This window comes from Salmo salar, chromosome ssa05 (assembly GCF_905237065.1).
Source record: "Salmo salar chromosome ssa05, Ssal_v3.1, whole genome shotgun sequence".
In the NCBI taxonomy this organism is placed as follows: Eukaryota; Metazoa; Chordata; class Actinopteri; order Salmoniformes; family Salmonidae; genus Salmo; species Salmo salar.
This window is the reverse complement of record NC_059446.1, coordinates 25,081,803-25,100,133: the sequence shown is the minus strand read 5'-3', so window position 1 is coordinate 25,100,133 and position 18,331 is coordinate 25,081,803. Positions and strand designations below refer to the sequence as shown.

At 42.6% G+C, this 18,331-nt stretch overlaps 2 protein-coding genes across 3 annotated transcripts; one reads left to right on the top strand and one right to left on the bottom strand.

The window, feature by feature from the left end:
• Window positions 1–1,547: 1,547 nt before the first annotated feature.
• On the bottom strand, window positions 1,548–5,740 carry LOC106604440 (transcriptional regulator Kaiso). Of its 2 annotated transcripts, none has more exons than XM_014199055.2 (2): window positions 5,398–5,740; window positions 1,548–4,667 (listed from the first exon to the last, which is right to left on the bottom strand). In XM_014199055.2, exon 2 carries the CDS (start codon window positions 4,663–4,665, stop codon window positions 2,755–2,757), a length of 1,911 nt encoding a protein of 636 aa, XP_014054530.1. In that variant the 5' UTR covers window positions 4,666–4,667; window positions 5,398–5,740; the 3' UTR covers window positions 1,548–2,754. The 2 variants fall into 2 exon arrangements, with proteins under 2 accessions (XP_014054530.1, XP_045573957.1); XM_045718001.1 differs by lacking the exon at window positions 5,398–5,740 and adding an exon at window positions 4,800–5,391.
• Window positions 5,741–5,766: 26 nt separating this feature from the next.
• On the top strand, window positions 5,767–15,452 carry LOC106604441 (NF-kappa-B-activating protein-like). The gene is made up of 6 exons (XM_014199056.2): window positions 5,767–6,175; window positions 13,320–13,400; window positions 13,521–13,585; window positions 14,093–14,242; window positions 14,818–14,967; window positions 15,076–15,452. Exons 3-6 carry the CDS (start codon window positions 13,563–13,565, stop codon window positions 15,125–15,127), a joined length of 375 nt encoding a protein of 124 aa, XP_014054531.1. The 5' UTR covers window positions 5,767–6,175; window positions 13,320–13,400; window positions 13,521–13,562; the 3' UTR covers window positions 15,128–15,452.
• The last annotated feature ends 2,879 nt before the right edge of the window (window positions 15,453–18,331 follow it).

The window sequence follows — 18,331 nt, the reverse complement described above, 5'->3', positions numbered from 1 at the left end:
ACAACTACCTGATATATCCTCCTTCATTACTATGGGAGTCAGGACAACTACCTGATATATCCTCCTTCATTACTACGGGAGTCAGGACAACTACCTGATAAATCCTCCTTCATTACTACAGGAGTCAGGACAACTACCAGATTCATCCTCCTTCATTACTATGGGAGTCAGGACAACTACCTGATATATCCTCCTTCATTACTACAGGAGTCAGGACAACTACCTGATATATCCTCCTTCATTACTACAGGAGTCAGGACAACTACCAGATTCATCCTCCTTCATTACTATGGGAGTCAGGACAACTACCTGATATATCCTCCTTCATTACTACAGGAGTCAGGACAACTACCTGATATATCCTCCTTCATTACTACAGGAGTCAGGACAACTACCTGATATATCCTCCTTCATTACTACGGGAGTCAGGACAACTACCTGATATATCCTCCTTCATTACTACGGGAGTCAGGACAACTACTTGATATGTCCTCCTTCATTACTACAGGAGTCAGGACAACTACCTGATATATCCTCCTTCATTACTACAGGAGTCAGGACAACTACCAGATTCATCCTCCTTCATTACTATGGGAGTCAGGACAACTACCTGATATATCCTCCTTCATTACTACAGGAGTCAGGACAACTACCTGATATATCCTCCTTCATTACTACGGGAGTCAGGACAACTACTTGATATGTCCTCTTTTATTACTACGGGAGTCAGGACAACTACCAGATTCATCCTTCTTCATTACTATGGGAGTCAGGACAACTACCAGATTAATCCTCCTTCATTACTACGGGAGTCAGGACAACTACCAGATTAATCCTCCTTCATTACTACGGGAGTCAGGACAACTACCAGATTCATCCTCCTTCATTACTACGGGAGTCAGGACAACTACCAGATTCATCCTCCTTCATTACTACGGGAGTCAGGACAACTACCAGATTCATCCTCCTTCATTACTACGGGAGTCAGGACAACTACCAGATTCATCCTCCTTCATTACTATGGGAGTCAGGACAACTACCTGATATATCCTTCTTCATACTACGGGAGTCAGGACAACTACCAGAATTATCCTTCTTCATTACTACAGGAGTCAGGACAACTACCAGATTCATCCTCCTTCATTACTACAGGAGTCAGGACAACTACCTGATATATCCTCCTTCATTACTACAGGAGTCAGGACAACTACCAGATTCATCCTCCTTCATTACTACGGGAGTCAGGACAACTACCAGATTCATCCTCCTTCATTACTACAGGAGTCAGGACAACTACCTGATATATCCTCCTTCATTACTACAGGAGTCAGGACAACTACCAGATTCATCCTCCTTCATTACTACGGGAGTCAGGACAACTACCAGAATTATCCTTCTTCATTACTATGGGAGTCAGGACATCTACCAGATGTATCTTCCTTCATTACTATGGGAGTTAGGACAACTACCTGATATATCCTTCTTCATACTAAAAGGACAGTTATCTCAAGCTATAGATTTCTTCCCTTCTGTGAAATGAGACACACTTTGGTTTTGTTTATTTTATTAACATTTGTTCAGCACTAAGACCTAATAAATACATTATTTAAACAAAGAACATTTTCAAATTAAAAACGTATTTAGCACAATTATGTAGAAGACACCACTGTTAATTTTGTAATTTTTCTTTAAACCATAAAAGCTGGAAGTGCCCTTATTGAGGGACATACTGAAGCCGTATAAAATGTCAAGTTAGCTATACAGTCCAACTCAATTCAACTACACACTGACAAGACTGGGAAGAAAAAGGAACATGATTCCAATGAGTACTATGATACACTACGTAGGCTAACTTTATACATAGAGTAGCAGGCAGCTTCGGGCATCCTTGACAGAACATGACTTTTAGAAAGACTGCAAAATATATGGCCAGCATATGAAAGGAAAAAAAAAAAGGTCCCAACAAAAGATTAGACCATATAAGGTAAGTCATGATCAAACCATTTGCCAGGACTTCAATATTTAATGGACATAATTAAATCTTAGGTTTGTGCAACCAATTCAAATACTAAATAATTATTGCATTTCCCTTCAACATTGGGCAGAAGTGTTATAATCAACCATTAATTACTGACACAGCAAAACCAGTAATTTGTGCTCATTGCCTTTTCATTTGTGACACAAAAATAATCCAATAGAAAATTGAACAATCCAGATTTAAATCAACACATATGGTATTTGAAGCAATGCATCCCATCAATGAGCTGGTATCTGAATCCCTGTGTGCAGAAAGAGCATCATTTCAGTATCATTATTGAATTCCATCAATATCCTGCATCCTGATCCAATCTGTGGTTTGAAAATAAACTGTACATTATCTTCTCAAAGGCATAACATACTTAACCTTAATTTTTTTTTTAAACCAAAAAAAATAAAACAATAAATACATTTATATGACTAGATTGAGGGTCCTTCTGTTGAACAGCATGAGCACTCCAAAGTTCTTGGAAATATTTACCATTAAAAGGGTCAGTAGAAATACAATGAGACAATAGACAGTTCAATGATGAGCTTGATAAGAACAAAAGTTATACTACACTCCAGATGGGTTAGCTAGAGCACATAAGAACTTCCTACAAAACAACTGTTGAACATTTGAAAAAGACAACATGGATGACATTTGACATGGACCCAGGAAACAGAATTCGAAAAGAGGACCCCACTGACAAGGCACAGATCGGTGAGCCACCCTGCTCAGTAGGTCTCTGGTATGACAAACTCAAACTCAGATGAGCCTGGGGGAGGTTGGATGGGGTGGCTCCCTGGTCGGTGGGCGTGAGCAGCTGGTCGAGGCTGTGCCTCAGGCTCCACAAATATGTCATCCCAGTTCAACATCTTGCCCTGGGTGGACTGTAACGGTAGTGGGTTGGGCTGCCCCCTTCCAGGGTTAATGTGCTGGACGCTCCCATCCTCTTGGATAATAGGGACCCCTCCTGGATCTGAACCGTCCGTCTCATATGAGTAGGTCTTGAACTGCACCGTTTTGCAAGGGAGCAGGCGGTACAAGTTGTTGTCGGTGTTGTCCTTCTGTTTCCTCCCAGACGGGTCTTGGTTGTGGGCCTGTTTGCAGTGAGTTGACAGCAGCTGGTAGTTGATTAACATCTCGTTGCACAGCAGGCACTGGTACCTCCGCTCACCCGTGTGGTGGATCTCGTGTTTCGTCCGGTACTCAGCCAGGGCGAACACCTTGTCACAGTAGTGGCATGGGTACTTCTTCTCCCAAGAGTGGGTGTTGAAGTGGCGCCGGAGGCTCGTCAGGCACACGTAGGGACGCTTACAGACCACGCACACAAAGAAGGTCTTCCCGTCCATGATGAGCTCGTAGTGATCTTCCTGCTCTGTTTTGGCCTTCTTCTTGCTCGAGGCACCCTGTGGCAGTTGAGAGGTGTTGAAAGGTTGAAGAGGTGTGGCCATCAGAGACCTCTTTGCCCCTCTACTGTTTTTAGAATCTCCCTCCCCGGGATCGTCCTTCATGGGGACAATGTCATATGTGTTCTCCCCGATATTGGCATACACCTTGCAGCCTGGAGAAAGTGAGCCGAGCTCTGAGGCCTTATCTAGTGTGATTGTCTTTTTTGCAGCTGCAGCCGCTTGGGGAATGCTAATGCCTGCCTCGTTGATGAATCCGCCTGGTGACGTCACATCCGAGAGCTTGATCTTTAAGTTGCCCTTTCGAGCTAGTGTGACCTGCTTCTTATGGATCCCTATTATCTCTGGGGTTACTGAGGGCAGGGAGGTGCTGTGGAGTTTGGGGATGAAAGTGCCAATTCTAGCCGGCGTTGTGGATGTGCTGCAAGACGAGGCTACAGCAGGTGAAGATGGAATATTGGAACTAGTGTCAGGGGACACAATGGGGCTGTTCAGAGGACTGTGGTCTCGCAGGGTCTGAGAGGAGCTGTTGAGATGCGGGGCTGCTTTGACCGTTTTGTCTTGGTCCTTTGTCAAAGCAGGGGGTCTGGCCTCTCCCGGTTGCTTTGTCACAGAGGCTTCCTCTGTTTCAGGTGCATCCAAATCAATGATTTCAGAGGGCTTGCATTTTTTGATGGCGTCCGTTTTGGACACAAACATAATGTCATCGTCTGAGTCCTGATCCGTACTTCGGTCAGTCTGGTTGAACTCCTCTGCAGACAGTGAAAAGGACTCGGTGATAATGGGCATCGTTGGCTCTGTGCTGTTTTTGTCCACAGAGCTCACCTCATTGTTTTCCGTGTCTTTGGACAGGCCAGGTAGGCCCTTGACTTCTGAGAGTGGTACGCCTAGATTCGCAATGAACTTCACCCCCAACATCTGCCCAGCATTGATAAGCTCCTTGAGCATGTCAGAGCGAACGCGGACAATCTTGGAACTGTAAATGTAATTCAGGATTTCCTCAAAGATTTCCGCCTTTATGAAATTCAACTCAATCACCTGTCCAGCCACTGAGAAGAGTTGGTGGAAATAAGTACTCGACGCCGACAATATGTTTTTGTGCGCTCTAAATTTACGGTCCTGTATAATTATGGTGACGTCACAGAACAATCCGTTATTTCGTTGTCTATTCATCGACTTCAGCACCGTTCCTGAATACCGGGTGTCAGTTGCAGAGATCAGCTTTAGGCCCGACATCCCTGTGGGGTGAAGACAAAATCAACGAATAAATGCATTCACTTGACAGTCTTATATATCAATATACAAAAATGTCCTCCATCCTAGGTCTTACAGTTCCTTTAATGCCCTATTAGTGGTAAATTGCAAATCACCTGTCACTTCTTGTTGGGTGACCTCATCATGCATTCATAGTAGCTCATTGTTTTAAAGGCAGAGGGAGTCAGCAAGCTACCCATTATGCTGGCTGTTGGGGGTGAATAAAATAGTTGGCAAACTAGCTACATTGCTAGCTAGCTAAAGAGCTAAAGCCATAATTGCTCAATAAAAGTCAAGGTCTGTACAAATATTTTTGGGGGAGGAGAGTGAAAACGAATATGCATTGTTTGTAACTTGCCATCTAGCTAACGTTAGCTAGTTAGCCTAACACCATTCACAAATAGAAGGCCGGTCTACACAATAGTCTTGCATGCCAATCACATCTAATATATATTTCAAATAAAAAGCTATTATGGTAGTGATTTAAGGTAGCCTTGTATCTATACAATGTATTATTTTACATTAGGGAAATACGGCTTCATATTGATTGATTATATGAAAATGATCTAGTTTAGCTAGCTATTAAGAGGTACGGATGTTCCCTTCCTGGTTCGCGGCCTTTTGATAAGAGTTGATCTTCCATCATTACAAAATTATTGTATGGGGCCAATATACGATGTTGGTTTCTACAAGTAGCTAACACTTGGTATTTACCTGCAACGCCAAGCCGTATGATTGATGTTTTGTTTCCAAACGAAGTATCGGTAGATGGTTGTAGACAACAAAACGTCAATCTCCTTGTTACCGTCGGTGTGACCTACTGCTAGTTCATGCATGGCCAACAGGAGTCGCAACAACTCTGTGTCAAAATAGTTCCATGTAGCGAGATCTACACATTTGCTGCAGTTCAAACGTTTGAAACTAGATATGTTCAATGGCATTATTTTAGATAATTAATACAGCCCACAATTATTATTTTTTAAGCCAGCGACATTGCTTAAGCGACTGCTAAAAGTCAGTTCAAGTCTAACGTACTACGCGGAACTAAGAGCATCGTGCTGCATTGTTTCAAGGGGGACCTGTTTACACTCGCACCCCATCATGTACTGTTTCTGAAGCTCGTATATAAACAACGCAGAATGACCGAAACAGCAGATTAGGTAGTCATTTCTGTTTATTCTTTACCAAGCTCTTGAATTTCGGATGCTAGTATAAAAAGCGCTAGCTACACCTCTGTCCCAACAGAGAAGCCCCAGAAGACTACGGAGCAGATCTGGCAGCGGCAGTCGATCTCGCGACTCCAGTCCAGTCTTTGGTCCCATGCCCAAGGCCCCCAAAAATGAAGAAGAGCATAAACTTCCTCGAATATCCGTGATAGAAAGAGAAATGCCAAAAGGTTTCGTACGGAAAACTCCCGCCAGAGGTACAGCAATCAGCGAGGTGGCGGCAGGAATGATGCTCAACGCCAGAAACAAAACGCCTTCATCTCGAGGTAAATGTAGTTCGCGTGCGCAAGTTAATTAGTTACCACCTGGTCTCAGCTGTGTTTACGCACAGCCAGCTAGTTAGCATTGTCTGACTTACACAATCTGACGACAAATTGTTTCGTGAAGTCTCTTGATCCCCACATGCTCAACTTTCGGGGGAGGTTCTCTTCTGCACTGTTCAACCAATCCAGTAAATGTGGAGGAGGAGTTAATTAATCTATTAGGCCTAAGGGGGTGTGGTATATGGCCAATATACAAATCAAATCAAATAAAATTTATTTTTATATAGCCCTTCGTACATCAGCTGATATTCTCAAAGTGCTGTACAGAAACCCAGCCTAAAACCCCAAACAGCAAGCAAAGCATGTGAAAGAAGCACGGTGGCTAGGAAAAACTCCCTAGGAAAAACTCCCTAGAAAGGCCAAAAACCTAGGAAGAAACCTAGAGAGGAACCAGGCTATGAGGGGTGGCCAGTCCTCTTCTGGCTGTGCAGGGTGGATATTATAACAGAACATGGTCAAAATGTTAAAATGTTAAAATGTTCATAAATGACCAGCATGGTCAAATAATAATAATCATAGTAGTTGTCGAGGGTGCAACAAGCACGTCCGGTGAACAGGTCAGGGTTCCATAGCCGCAGGCAGAACAGTTGAAACTGGAGCAGCAGCACGGCCAGGTGGACTGGGGACAGCAAGGAGTCATCATACCAGGTAGTCCTGAGGCATGGTCCTAGGGCTCAGGTCCTCCGAGAGAAAGACAGAAAGAGAGAAAGAGAGAATTAGAGAGAGCATATTTAAATACACACAGGACACCGGATAAGACAAGAGAAATACTCCAGATGTAACAGACTGACCCTAGCCCCCCGACACATAAACTACTGCAGCATAAATACTGGAGGCTGAGACAGGAGGGATCAGAAGACACTGTGGCCCCATCCGATGATACCCCGGACAGGGCCAAACAGGCAGGATATAACCCCACCCACTTTGCCAAAGCACAGCCCCCACACCACTAGAGGGATGTCTCCAACCACCAACTTACCGTCCTAAGACAAGGCCGAGTATAGCCCACAACGATCTCCGCCATGGCACAACCCAAGGGGGGCGCCAACCCAGACAGGAAGACCACGTCAGTGACTCAACCCACTCAAGTGACGCACCCCTCCCATGGACGGCATGGAAGAACACCAGTAGGCCAGTGACTCAGCCCCTGTAAAAGGGTTAGAGGCAGAGAATCCCAGTGGAAAGAGGGGAACCGGCAAGGCAGAGACAGCAAGGGCGGTTCGTTGCTCCAGCCTTTCCGTTCACCTTCACACTCCTGGGCCAGACTATACTTACTCATAGGACCTACTGAAGAGATAAGTCTTCAGTAAAGACTTAAAGGTTGAGACTGAGTCTGCGTCTCTCACATTGGTAGGCAGACCATTCCATAAAAATGGAGCTCTATAGGAGAAAGCCCTACCTCCAGCCGTTTGCTTAGAAATTCTAGGGACAATTAGGAGGCCTGCGTCTTGTGACCGTAGCGTACGTGTAGGTATGTACGGCAGGACCAAATCGGAAAGATAGGTAGGAGCAAGCCCATGTAATGCTTTGTAGGTTAGCAGTAAAACCTTGAAATCAGCCCTTGCCTTAACAGGAAGCCAGTGTAGGGAGGCTAGCACTGGAGTAATATGATCACATTTTTTGGTTCTAGTCAGGATTCTAGCAGCCGTATTTAGCACTAACTGAAGTTTATTTAGTGCTTTATCCGGGTAGCCGGAAAGTAGAGCATTGCAGTAGTCCAGCCTAGAAGTAACAAAAGCATGGATTAATTTTTCTGCGTCATTTTTGGACAGAAAATTTCTGATTTTTGCAATGTTACGTAGATGGAAAAAAGCTGTCCTTGAAACAGTCTTGATATGTTCTTCAAAAGAGAGATCAGGGTCCAGAGTAACGCCGAGGTCCTTCACAGTTTTATTTGAGACGACTGTACAACCATCCAGATTAATTGTCAGATTCAACAGAAGATCTCTTTGTTTCTTGGGACCTAGAACAAGCATCTCTGTTTTGTCCGAGTTTAAAAGTAGAAAGTTTGCAGCCATCCACTTCTTTATGTCTGAAACACAGGCTTCTAGCGAGGGCAATTTTGGGGCTTCACCATGTTTCATTGAAATGTACAGCTGTGTGTCGTCCGCATAGCAGTGAAATTTAACATTATGTTTTCGAATGACATCCCCAAGAGGTAAAATATATAGTGAAAACAATAGTGGTCCTAAAACGGAACCTTGAGGAACACCGAAATGTACAATTCATTTGTCAGAGGACAAACCATTCACAGAGACAAACTGATATCTTTCCGACAGATAAGATCTAAACCAGGCCAGAACTTGTCCATGTAGACCAATTTGGGTTTCCAATCTCTCCAAAAGAATGTGGTGATCGATGGTATCAAAAGCGGCACTAAGATCTAGGAGCACGAGGACAGATGCAGAGCCTCGGTCTGACGTCATTCATTAAAAGGTCATTTACCACCTTCACAGTGCAGTCTCAGTGCTATGATGGGGTCTAAAACCAGACTGAAGCGTTTCGTATACATTGTTTGTCTTCAGGAAGGCAGTGAGTTGCTGTGCAACAGCTTTTTCTAAAATTTTTGAGAGGAATGGAAGATTCGATATAGGCCGATAGTTTTTTATAATTTCTGGATCAAGATTCGGCTTTTTCAAGAGAGGCTTTATTACTGCCACTTTTAGTGAGCTTGGTACACATCCGGTGGATAGAGAGCCGTTTATTATGTTCAACATAGGAGGGCCAAGCACAGGAAGCAGCTCTTTCAATAGTTTAGTTGGAATAGGGTCCAGTATGCAGCTTGAGGGTTTGGAGGCCATGATTATTTTCATCATTGCGTCAAGAGATATAGTACTAAAACACTTTAGTATCTCCCTTGATCCTAGGTCCTGGCAGAGTTGTGCAGACTCAGGACAATGGAGCTTTGGAGGAATACCCAGATTTAAAGAGGAGTCTGTAATTTGCTTTCTAATGATCATGATCTTTTCCTCAAAGAAGTTCATAAATGTATTACTGCTGAAGTGAAAGCCATCCTCCATTTGCGAAGGCTGCTTTTTAGTTAGCTTTGCGACGGTATCAAAAAGAAATTTCGGATTGTTCTTATTTTCCTCAATTAAGTTGGAAAAATAGGATGATCGAGCAGCAGTAAGGGCTCTTCGATACTGCACGGTACTGTCTTTCCAAGCTAGTCGGAAGACTTCCAGTTTGGTGTGGCGCCATTTCCGTTCCAATTTTCTGGAAGCTTGCTTCAGAGCTCGTGTATTTTCTGTATACCAGGGAGCTAGTTTCTTATGACAGATGTTTTTAGTTTTTAGGGGTGCAACTGCATCTAGGGTATTGCGCAAGGTTAAATTGAGTTCCTCGGTTAGGTGGTTAACTGATTTTTGTCCTCTGACATCCTTGGCTCAGGGGTGTTCTTATGCGTAACGCAGAGTTCCTGGATACAGGCCTTAACCGTAAACCCTTGAGGTGCCTCAACTGGTTGCCAATGTAATTAGAGCAGTAAAAATAAATGTTTTGTCATACCCGTGGTATACAAAACTGATATACCACGGCTGTCAGCCAATCAGCATTCTGGGCTCGAACCACCCTGTTTATATTACTGGCCACTTAATAATGTTTACATATTTTGCATTACTCATCTCATATGTACATATTGTATTCTATTCTACTGTATCTTAGTCTATGCCGCTCTGACATTGCTCGTCCATATATTAATATATTCTTAATTACATTCCTTTACTTAGATTTGTGTGTATTGTTGTGAATTTGTTATACACTGCTCAAAAAAATAAAGGGAACACTTAAACAACACATCCTAGATCTGAATGAAAGAAATAATCTTATTAAATACTTTTTTCTTTACATAGTTGAATGTGCTGACAACAAAATGAGACAAAAATAATCAATGGAAATCCAATTTATCAACCCATGGAGGTCTGGATTTGGAGTCACACTCAAAATTAAAGTGGAAAACCACACTACAGGCTGATCCAACTTTGATATAATGTCCTTAAAACAAGTCAAAATGAGGCTCAGTAGTGTGTGTGGCCTCCACGTGCCTGTATGACCTCCCTACAACACCTGGGCATGCTCCTGATGAGGTGGCGGATGGTTTCCTGAGGGATCTCCTCCCAGACCTGGACTAAAGCATCCGCCAACTCCTGGACAGTCTGTGGTGCAACGTGGCGTTGGTGGATGGAGCGAGACATGATGTCCCAGATGTGCTCAATTGGATTCAGGTCTGGGGAACGGGCGGGCCAGTCCATAGCATCAATGCCTTCCTCTTGCAGGAACTGCTGACACACTCCAGCCACATGAGGGCTAGCATTGTCTTGCATTAGGAGGAACCCAGGGCCAACCGCACCAGCATATGGTCTCACAAGGGGTCTGAGGATCTCATCTCGGTACCTAATGGCAGTCAGGCTACCTCTGGCGAGCACATGGAGGGCTGTGCGGTCCCCCAAAGAAATGCCATGCCACACCATGACTGACCCACCGCCAAACCGGTCATGCTGGCGGATGTTGCAGGCAGCAGAACGTTCTCCACAGCGTCTCCAGACTCTGTCACGTCTGTCACATGCTCAGTGTGAACCTGCTTTCATCTGTGAAGAGCACAGGGCGCCAGTGGCGAATTTGCCAATCTTGGTGTTCTCTGGCAAATGCCAAACGTCCTGCACGGTGTTGGGCTGTAAGCACAACCCCCACCTGTGGACGTCGGGCCCTTATACCACCCTCATGGAGTCTGTTTCTGACCGTTTGAGCAGACACATGCACATTTGTGGCCTGCTGGAGGTCATTTTGCAGGGCTCTGGCAGTGCTCCTCCTGCTCCTCCTTGCACAAAGGCGGAGGTAGCTGTCCTGCTGCTGGGTTGTTGGCCTCCTCCACGTCTCCTGATGTACTGTCCTGTCTCCTGGTAGCGCCTCCATGCTCTGGACACTACGCTGACAGACACAGCAAACCTTCTTGCCACAGCTCGCATTGATGTGGCGTCCTGGATGAGCTGCACTACCTAAGCCACTTGTGTGGGTTGTAGACTCCGTCTCATGCTACCACTAGAGTGAAAACACCGCCAGCATTCAAAAGTGACCAAAACATCAGCCAGGAAGCATAGGAACTGAGAAGTGGTCTGTGGTCTCCACCTGCATAATCACTCCTTTATTGGGGGTGTCTTGCTTATTGCCTACAATTTCCACCTGTTGTCTATTCCATTTGCACAACAGCATGTGAAATGTATTGTCAAACAGTGTTGCTTCCTAAGTGGACAGTTTGATTTCACAGAAGTGTGATTGACTTGGAGTTACATTGTGTTGTTTAAGTGTTCCCTTTATTTTTTTGAGCAGTATATATTACTTGTTAGATATTACTGCACTGTTGGAGCTAGAAACACAAGCATTTCGCTACACCCACAATAACAACTCCTAAACACGTGTATGTGACCAATAAAATTTGATTTGATTTATAATACATTTTATAAATCAGCTGGTTTGATCCCTGAATGCTGATTGGCTGACTGCCGTTATATTTCAGACTGTATACCACGGGTATGACAAAACATTTATTTTTCTTCCAAAGCTCTCCCTCGTATAGTGGAACAGGTTGAGAGCTTCAAGTTCTTGAGAGCTTCATAGTGTAGCTAATATCAGGCCAGTATGGAGAGAGAAGTAGCTAATATCAGGCCAGTATGGAGAGAGAAGTAGCTACTAGCAGGGTTGGGTAGGTTACTTTCTAAATGTAATTCGTTACCAGTTACCTGTCCAAAATTGTAATCAGTAACGTAACTTTTGGATTACCCAAACTCAGTAATGTAATCTGATTACATGTAGTTACTTTTAGATGACTTTCCCCTTAAGACAGAAATGTATGTTACCAATTGGTTATGTAGGCTTCTTCTCACCCATCGCAAAATAAATGCTGCGCTCATGGAATGGCATGCTTTGAGCACTACTGAATAGTGCTATTTACATGTGAAAAATGAATGCCATATGCAGCATTTGCTGTAGGCCTATTATTTAAATGTTTTGTTGGTGACACTTTGATATCTTGACACTCCACTTTTCTGGTAAAAAGCTGAGGGATGGGCCTGGAGAAATGTAACCACTCAGATTAATAGACAGAGCTATGGATGCAAGGACTGACCATCCATGATATCAACATTATTGTTTTAACCATGTTATGAGGCTATACAGTGGTTGTTTACATTTACAATGTTTACAAACATTGGAGAAAAACAAGCTTATATTTTGGGTTCTCATGGAGTGTGACAGTTGAACTAAGCTCATGAGGCATTTCTAAGTTATATTCTTCAAGAGTCAATGGATATACAGTACGAGTCAAACATTTGGACACACCTACTCATTCAAGGGTTTTTCTTAATTTTTTAAACTTTTTTCTACATTGTAGAATAATAGTTAAGACATCAGAACTATGAAATAACACATATTATGGTCCTAGGCTTCTTTACCCTTCGGATAGTGTCTTGAATGCACAACAAAACGCCGCTATTTGGATATAACTATGGATTATTTGGAACCAAACCAACATTTGTTATTGAAGTAGAAGTCCTGGGAGTGCATTCTGACGAAGAACAGCAAAGGTAATCCAATTTCCAGGTGAAGCAGGTTGAGAGAATTCTAAGAGTGTGCAAAGCTGTCATCAAGGCAAAGGGTGGCTACTTTGAAGAATCTAAAATATAAAATATATTTTGATTTGTTTAACACTTTTTTGGTTACTCCATGATTCCATATGTGTTATTTCATAGTTTTGATGTCACTATTATTCTACACTCCCAAGTCCCACTTTCAGCAGACAAGTTTCAAATTCTCGCAGAAGTTTCTAGCCAAAAGCATGGAATAGCTAGCTGGACTGAACCGAATCCGTTCCTCCCCACTCAACTCTTGCTGCACGACAAATGTCATACATTTTGGGCAACATGTGTGTCAGTATAGCCTTGGCAGAGGCTAGCTCTGGACTAAGTGGATTCTAGGCTATTGGAACTTGTACATCCTGTGTCTCTAGCCTAGGACCATAATTGGTCATCACTCAATTGGTCACAAGGTTTAATGTATTTCTTGTATATTTCTAATTATATGAATTTCATTCCAGGCGGCTACAAGAGAGGGAGAGAATTGGTGAACTTGGATCACCTGAGGTCTGGGGCTATTCACCAAGAGTAATGGCGCTAGAGTAAGTTATTCTTATGCATCTTATTGAACTAATCAAGTACAGGATCATGAAGAGTTGGACTATACACACCAACTATCAAATTATCAAAATTTAGATCATTTTGTGACCTTTTCCAATAAGTTCTGATGACCATTCACCAGTTGAAGAGGATGTGAAAAACAGATGCTCAGATTCAAGCTCATCAGGTGAGTGTGCTGAATTATCTACTGTAGTAGTCTTTATAATAATCTTTCTATGAAAGTCTGCCCTGAGTTAGCCTATATCTGACTGAATGACATGCATCGACTAGTCAAGAACAAAGTGGAAACTGGGCATTCTATATTATGTAGTAAGTCAAATGTATGTTCTGATTACACCCTTGAATTGGGGAGAGATCAAGACAAGTGCACTCTAATTCGTAGACGATAAGAAGAAGTCGGACTCTGGTGTTGAGAAATGTTGGACTCTGGTGTTGAGAAATGTTTTACCTTAAAAAAGGTTCAATTCAATTACAAAGGCTGCTTGTCAGGCTAAGTTTATTTCACCCTCTAATGTTGTTTTATTTCAGACGAGGAAGTGAAAAAGTAGAAAAAGAATAGCAAAAAGTAAATTAATCTACATTCTACCTCTAGTCAACCGTCCATAACATAAATACATGACATACCGATACACTACAGCATTTTCCTTAACCGTGTTTTGTTTTCTCTTCACAGGTCAAAGAAGTCCAAGAAGAAGAAGACTATGAAGAACCGCAAGCAGTCAGCGAGCGGGGATCTGTGGGTGGAGAGGACCTGCATCGACGAACACATGGTGGGCCCAGAGGCCCCACTCACCCACCTGTCCCAGGGCGACAAGCCTCTCGAGTAAGTATGCATAGAGTAATCTTTCTTACGTTCAATAATCTACTTTGTGCTGTGGCTGGGGTTATGCAATAGCAAAGTTATGGAAACAATTTGAATTCCTCTCAGATGTTGTTATGAAATTATAATAACTTTATTACCACATGTTATTATAACTTTAGAGATGTTAATAGCTTACTATTGTTAACATTATAAGGGATACTCCACACTGTCTACAATTCTTGACAGTAGTTAATCACATTGTAATTATGTGGCATTAAGTAGAAAACAAAGCCAGGGTCATAATCATTAGTGCACACTGTAGCAAAATGTTTTGCACTTTAATAGAATGGTTTGTGATGGAAAACGAAAACCAGCATTTCTTATTGGACACATTCAGGTAGCCCAGTTTGTTTCCTAGTGAATATGACCCAAGCGCCTTAATTTTAGTGTGCTGCTAGGTACATACAACTTGCTTCCACAGTTTGTAATGACATTACCACACTATATTCAGCTTTTAAAATGCAGCTCTATTCTTTTTTTTATTATCAATGAATGGCTGATTTATTGATTTACATCATTTTTCTCTTTCCCTCTAGTTTTGGTCATGCCCTGCTGCCAGGTGAGGGTGCCGCTATGGCAGACTATGTGAAAGCAGGCAAGCGTATTCCAAGAAGAGGTGAAATCAGGTTGACTAGTGACGAAATCGCAACCTTTGAGATGTCTGGCTTCGTGATGAGCAGTAGCAGGTACATTACTACTCTTCTGTTTTCATTTGGACATTTCCAATATTTCATCAAATTTTACACATTTGGTTGACTGCTTTGTAACGCTCATTGCAATTTTGTAACCCCCAGACATCGTCGTATGGAGGCTGTGTGTCTGAGAAAGGATCTACAGTGTGGATGATCTACAGTGTGGATGAAAAGAGAGCCTTGGCATCCTTCAACCAGGAGGAAAGAGGGAGAGCAAAATCCTCTCCAGCTTCAGAGAAATGGTGTACAGGAAAACTAAAGGCAAAGAGGACAAATTAGCCTTTTCGTTCCTCCCCTTTCGGGAACTTTCAGCTTCGGATAACTTTTTCTCCCAACATTATCTTTCGTTGTGTTTATTTTCTCATCGTTTCATGATTTGAGAATGTTATTTTTTTCCTCTTTGTATTGGGAATTAGGCTTATATTACTTATATTTTAAAGCATCTCTGACACAGTGGACTATTTTGTTTATTTAGAAAGTAGTCAATTGAATATTGGAAAGTGCTTGTTTGTCACAAAGCAAACGTATTCAAAGACGAGCACAAGACTGGACCATGCAGATGTATGGTGTATAGATTTGGAGACCCATCCGGAGAGCCATTTTGTATTGGGCTATTACAATATTGTGCATCCTAACATATACTTAGTGTACAAAACATTAGGAACACCTGCTCTTTCCATGACATAGACTGACCAGGTGAATCCAGGTTAAGGCTATGATCCCTTATTGATGTCACTTGTTAAATCCACTTCAATCAGTGTAGAGGAAGAGACCGGTTAATGAAGGATTTTTAAGCCTTGAGACAATTGAGTTACGGAATGTGTATGTGTGCCATTCAGAGGGTGAATGGGCAAGACAAAAGATTGCAGTGCCTTTGAACGGGGAATGGTAGTAGATGCCAAGTGCACTGGTTGTAGTGTCAAGAACTGCAACGCTGCTGGGTTTTTCACGCTCAACAGTTTCCTGTGTGTATCAACACCCGTTGAATATGGCCGCCACCCAAAGGACATCCAGCCAACTTGACACAACTGTGGGAAGCATTGGAGTCAACATGGGCCAGCATCCCTGTGGTACGCTTTCGACACCTTGTAGAGTCCATGCCCGTTGAATTGAGGCTGTTCTTTGGGCAAAAGGGGGTGCAACTCAATATTAGGAAGGTGTTCCTAATGTTTTGTACACTCATTGTAAATCCAATCCATCCCAGAACCTTCTACCTATGTAACGTTTAACGTAGGAAACGTGTATGTAATATCACACATTACATGTTCAGAATTAATAAATCATAAAAAAATTGTGGGGCTTTATGTAATAGGTCAATTTAGTTAATGTTTAAAATGAGGTTGGATTTTTCTCTGGGAAATGAATTATATAATGAACAAAAATATAAACGCAACATGCAACAATTTCAACGGTTTTACTGAGTTACAGTTCATATAAGGAAATTGAAATAAACTAATTAGGCCCTGATCTATGGATTTCACGTGACTGGGCAGGGGTGCAGCCATGGGTGGGCATAGACCCACCCACTTGGGAGCCAGGCCCACCCAATCAGAAGGAGTTTTTCCCACAAAAGGGCTTTATTACAGACAGAAATACTCTTCAGTTTCATCAGCTGTCCGGGTGGCTGGTCTGACGATCCTGCAGGTGAAGAAGCTGGATGTGGAGGTCCTGAGCTAGCGTGGTTACACATGGTCTGCGGTTGTAAGGCCGGTTGGACGTACTGCCAAATTCTCTAAAATGACGTTGGAGGTGGCTTATAGTAGAGACATGAACATTACATTCTCTGGCAACAGCTCTGGTGGACATTAACGCAGTCACCATGCCAATTGCACACTCCCTCAAAACTTAAGAGATCTGTGGCATTGTGCTGTGACAAAACTGCACATTTTAGAATGTAATGATCATGCTGTTTAATTAGCTTTTTGATATGCCACACCTGTCAGGTGGATGGCTTATCTTGACAAAGGAGAAATGCTCACTAACAGGGATGTGTGCATAAACGTAAGAGAAATAAGCTTTTTGTGCTTATGGAAAATGATTGGGATCTTTTATTTCAGCTCATGAAATGAAACATGGGACCAAAATGTTACATGTTGTGTTTTATATTTTTGTTCAGTATAGATTATTATGTTCTATCTTGATCAAAATGTTTCATCTTTTATAATTCTAAACCTTGATGCCAAGGAGCTGTGCATTTATATAACAGGCATTGGCCTCAGTCATTACAAATAGTCTGTCTAGACTGGAAGAATTGTAATGCTTTGGCACGATGTGCTTTAGGAAGCCGAAGGAAATTGGGGTCAATATTGCAAATGTCTCTATTAAGTATCATACTGTTTCGTTCGCTGTAGCCCAACTGCTGGAAAAGGCCTAGCACTGAAAACCAAACCAAGCCATTAATCTTGTAAACAACATTTAAATGTTTGGTGGTAAAAGACCAGTTCATGGTTTTACCCTACAATAACCAAATTTGTTTTGCTATATTTGTACAGAATTAGTGTATCTCTGTACATAGGCCACTGGTGGTGTTGCATTTCAAGGAAACCGTAAGGGGGAGATGTATGAGAAAATATACTTTAAATGGAAACTCTCAGCCAAAGCATAGGCCAACAGAGATTATTAGAAGGGTTACTGTGCAGAACAAACTTATGATGTCCTTGAAATTCAATACCACCAGTCTCTTATGTACAGAGATGGCACAATGCTGAGTGTATGGTAGATTTGTAGATCAGTGTGTCTGTGGAGCAGGTTACTTAGGGTGAGTTTGTAAATTGAATCTGGAGTGCAAGATTGCAACTCAGAGTGCGCTCGTAAATTCAGTGTGTTGTCAGATTGTTCGTTATTCAGAGCGTTTCGCTCAGAGCGTGCACTGGATGCTCTGGTGGAGGAGTAGGGTTGAGCCGAGCGTTCTGACCTCACAACAGCAGTCAAGCATCCAAGCTGTCTAGCTTGATAGCTACTTCCAGACAAATTACAGAAAATCTGACTGACCATTTGACTACCCCTAGCAGAGCTGGTTAAGTTGTTTTCATGTTATCCAGAGCACTGGTGACTGTAACGGTGCTGCTGGCAACAATTTAATGCCGACGTTTACTGACACCGGCCATATTCAACGGGTGTTGAGCGTTCGTAAATTCATCAGTTATTCTGCGCTCTAGCACACTCAAAAGTGCTCTGAAATCAGAGTAGATAGCCAGAGTGAATTTATGAACGCACCCTTAAGCCAATCCTTGAATGCAATGATAGGCTGTGTTCCAGGACATCTTTGATGCAGTCATGTTGGACAGATTTTCAGATATCATTATGCTTTGAGAATACTGAATGTGATTCCTTTCAAGTGTTTAACATCTCAGGAACC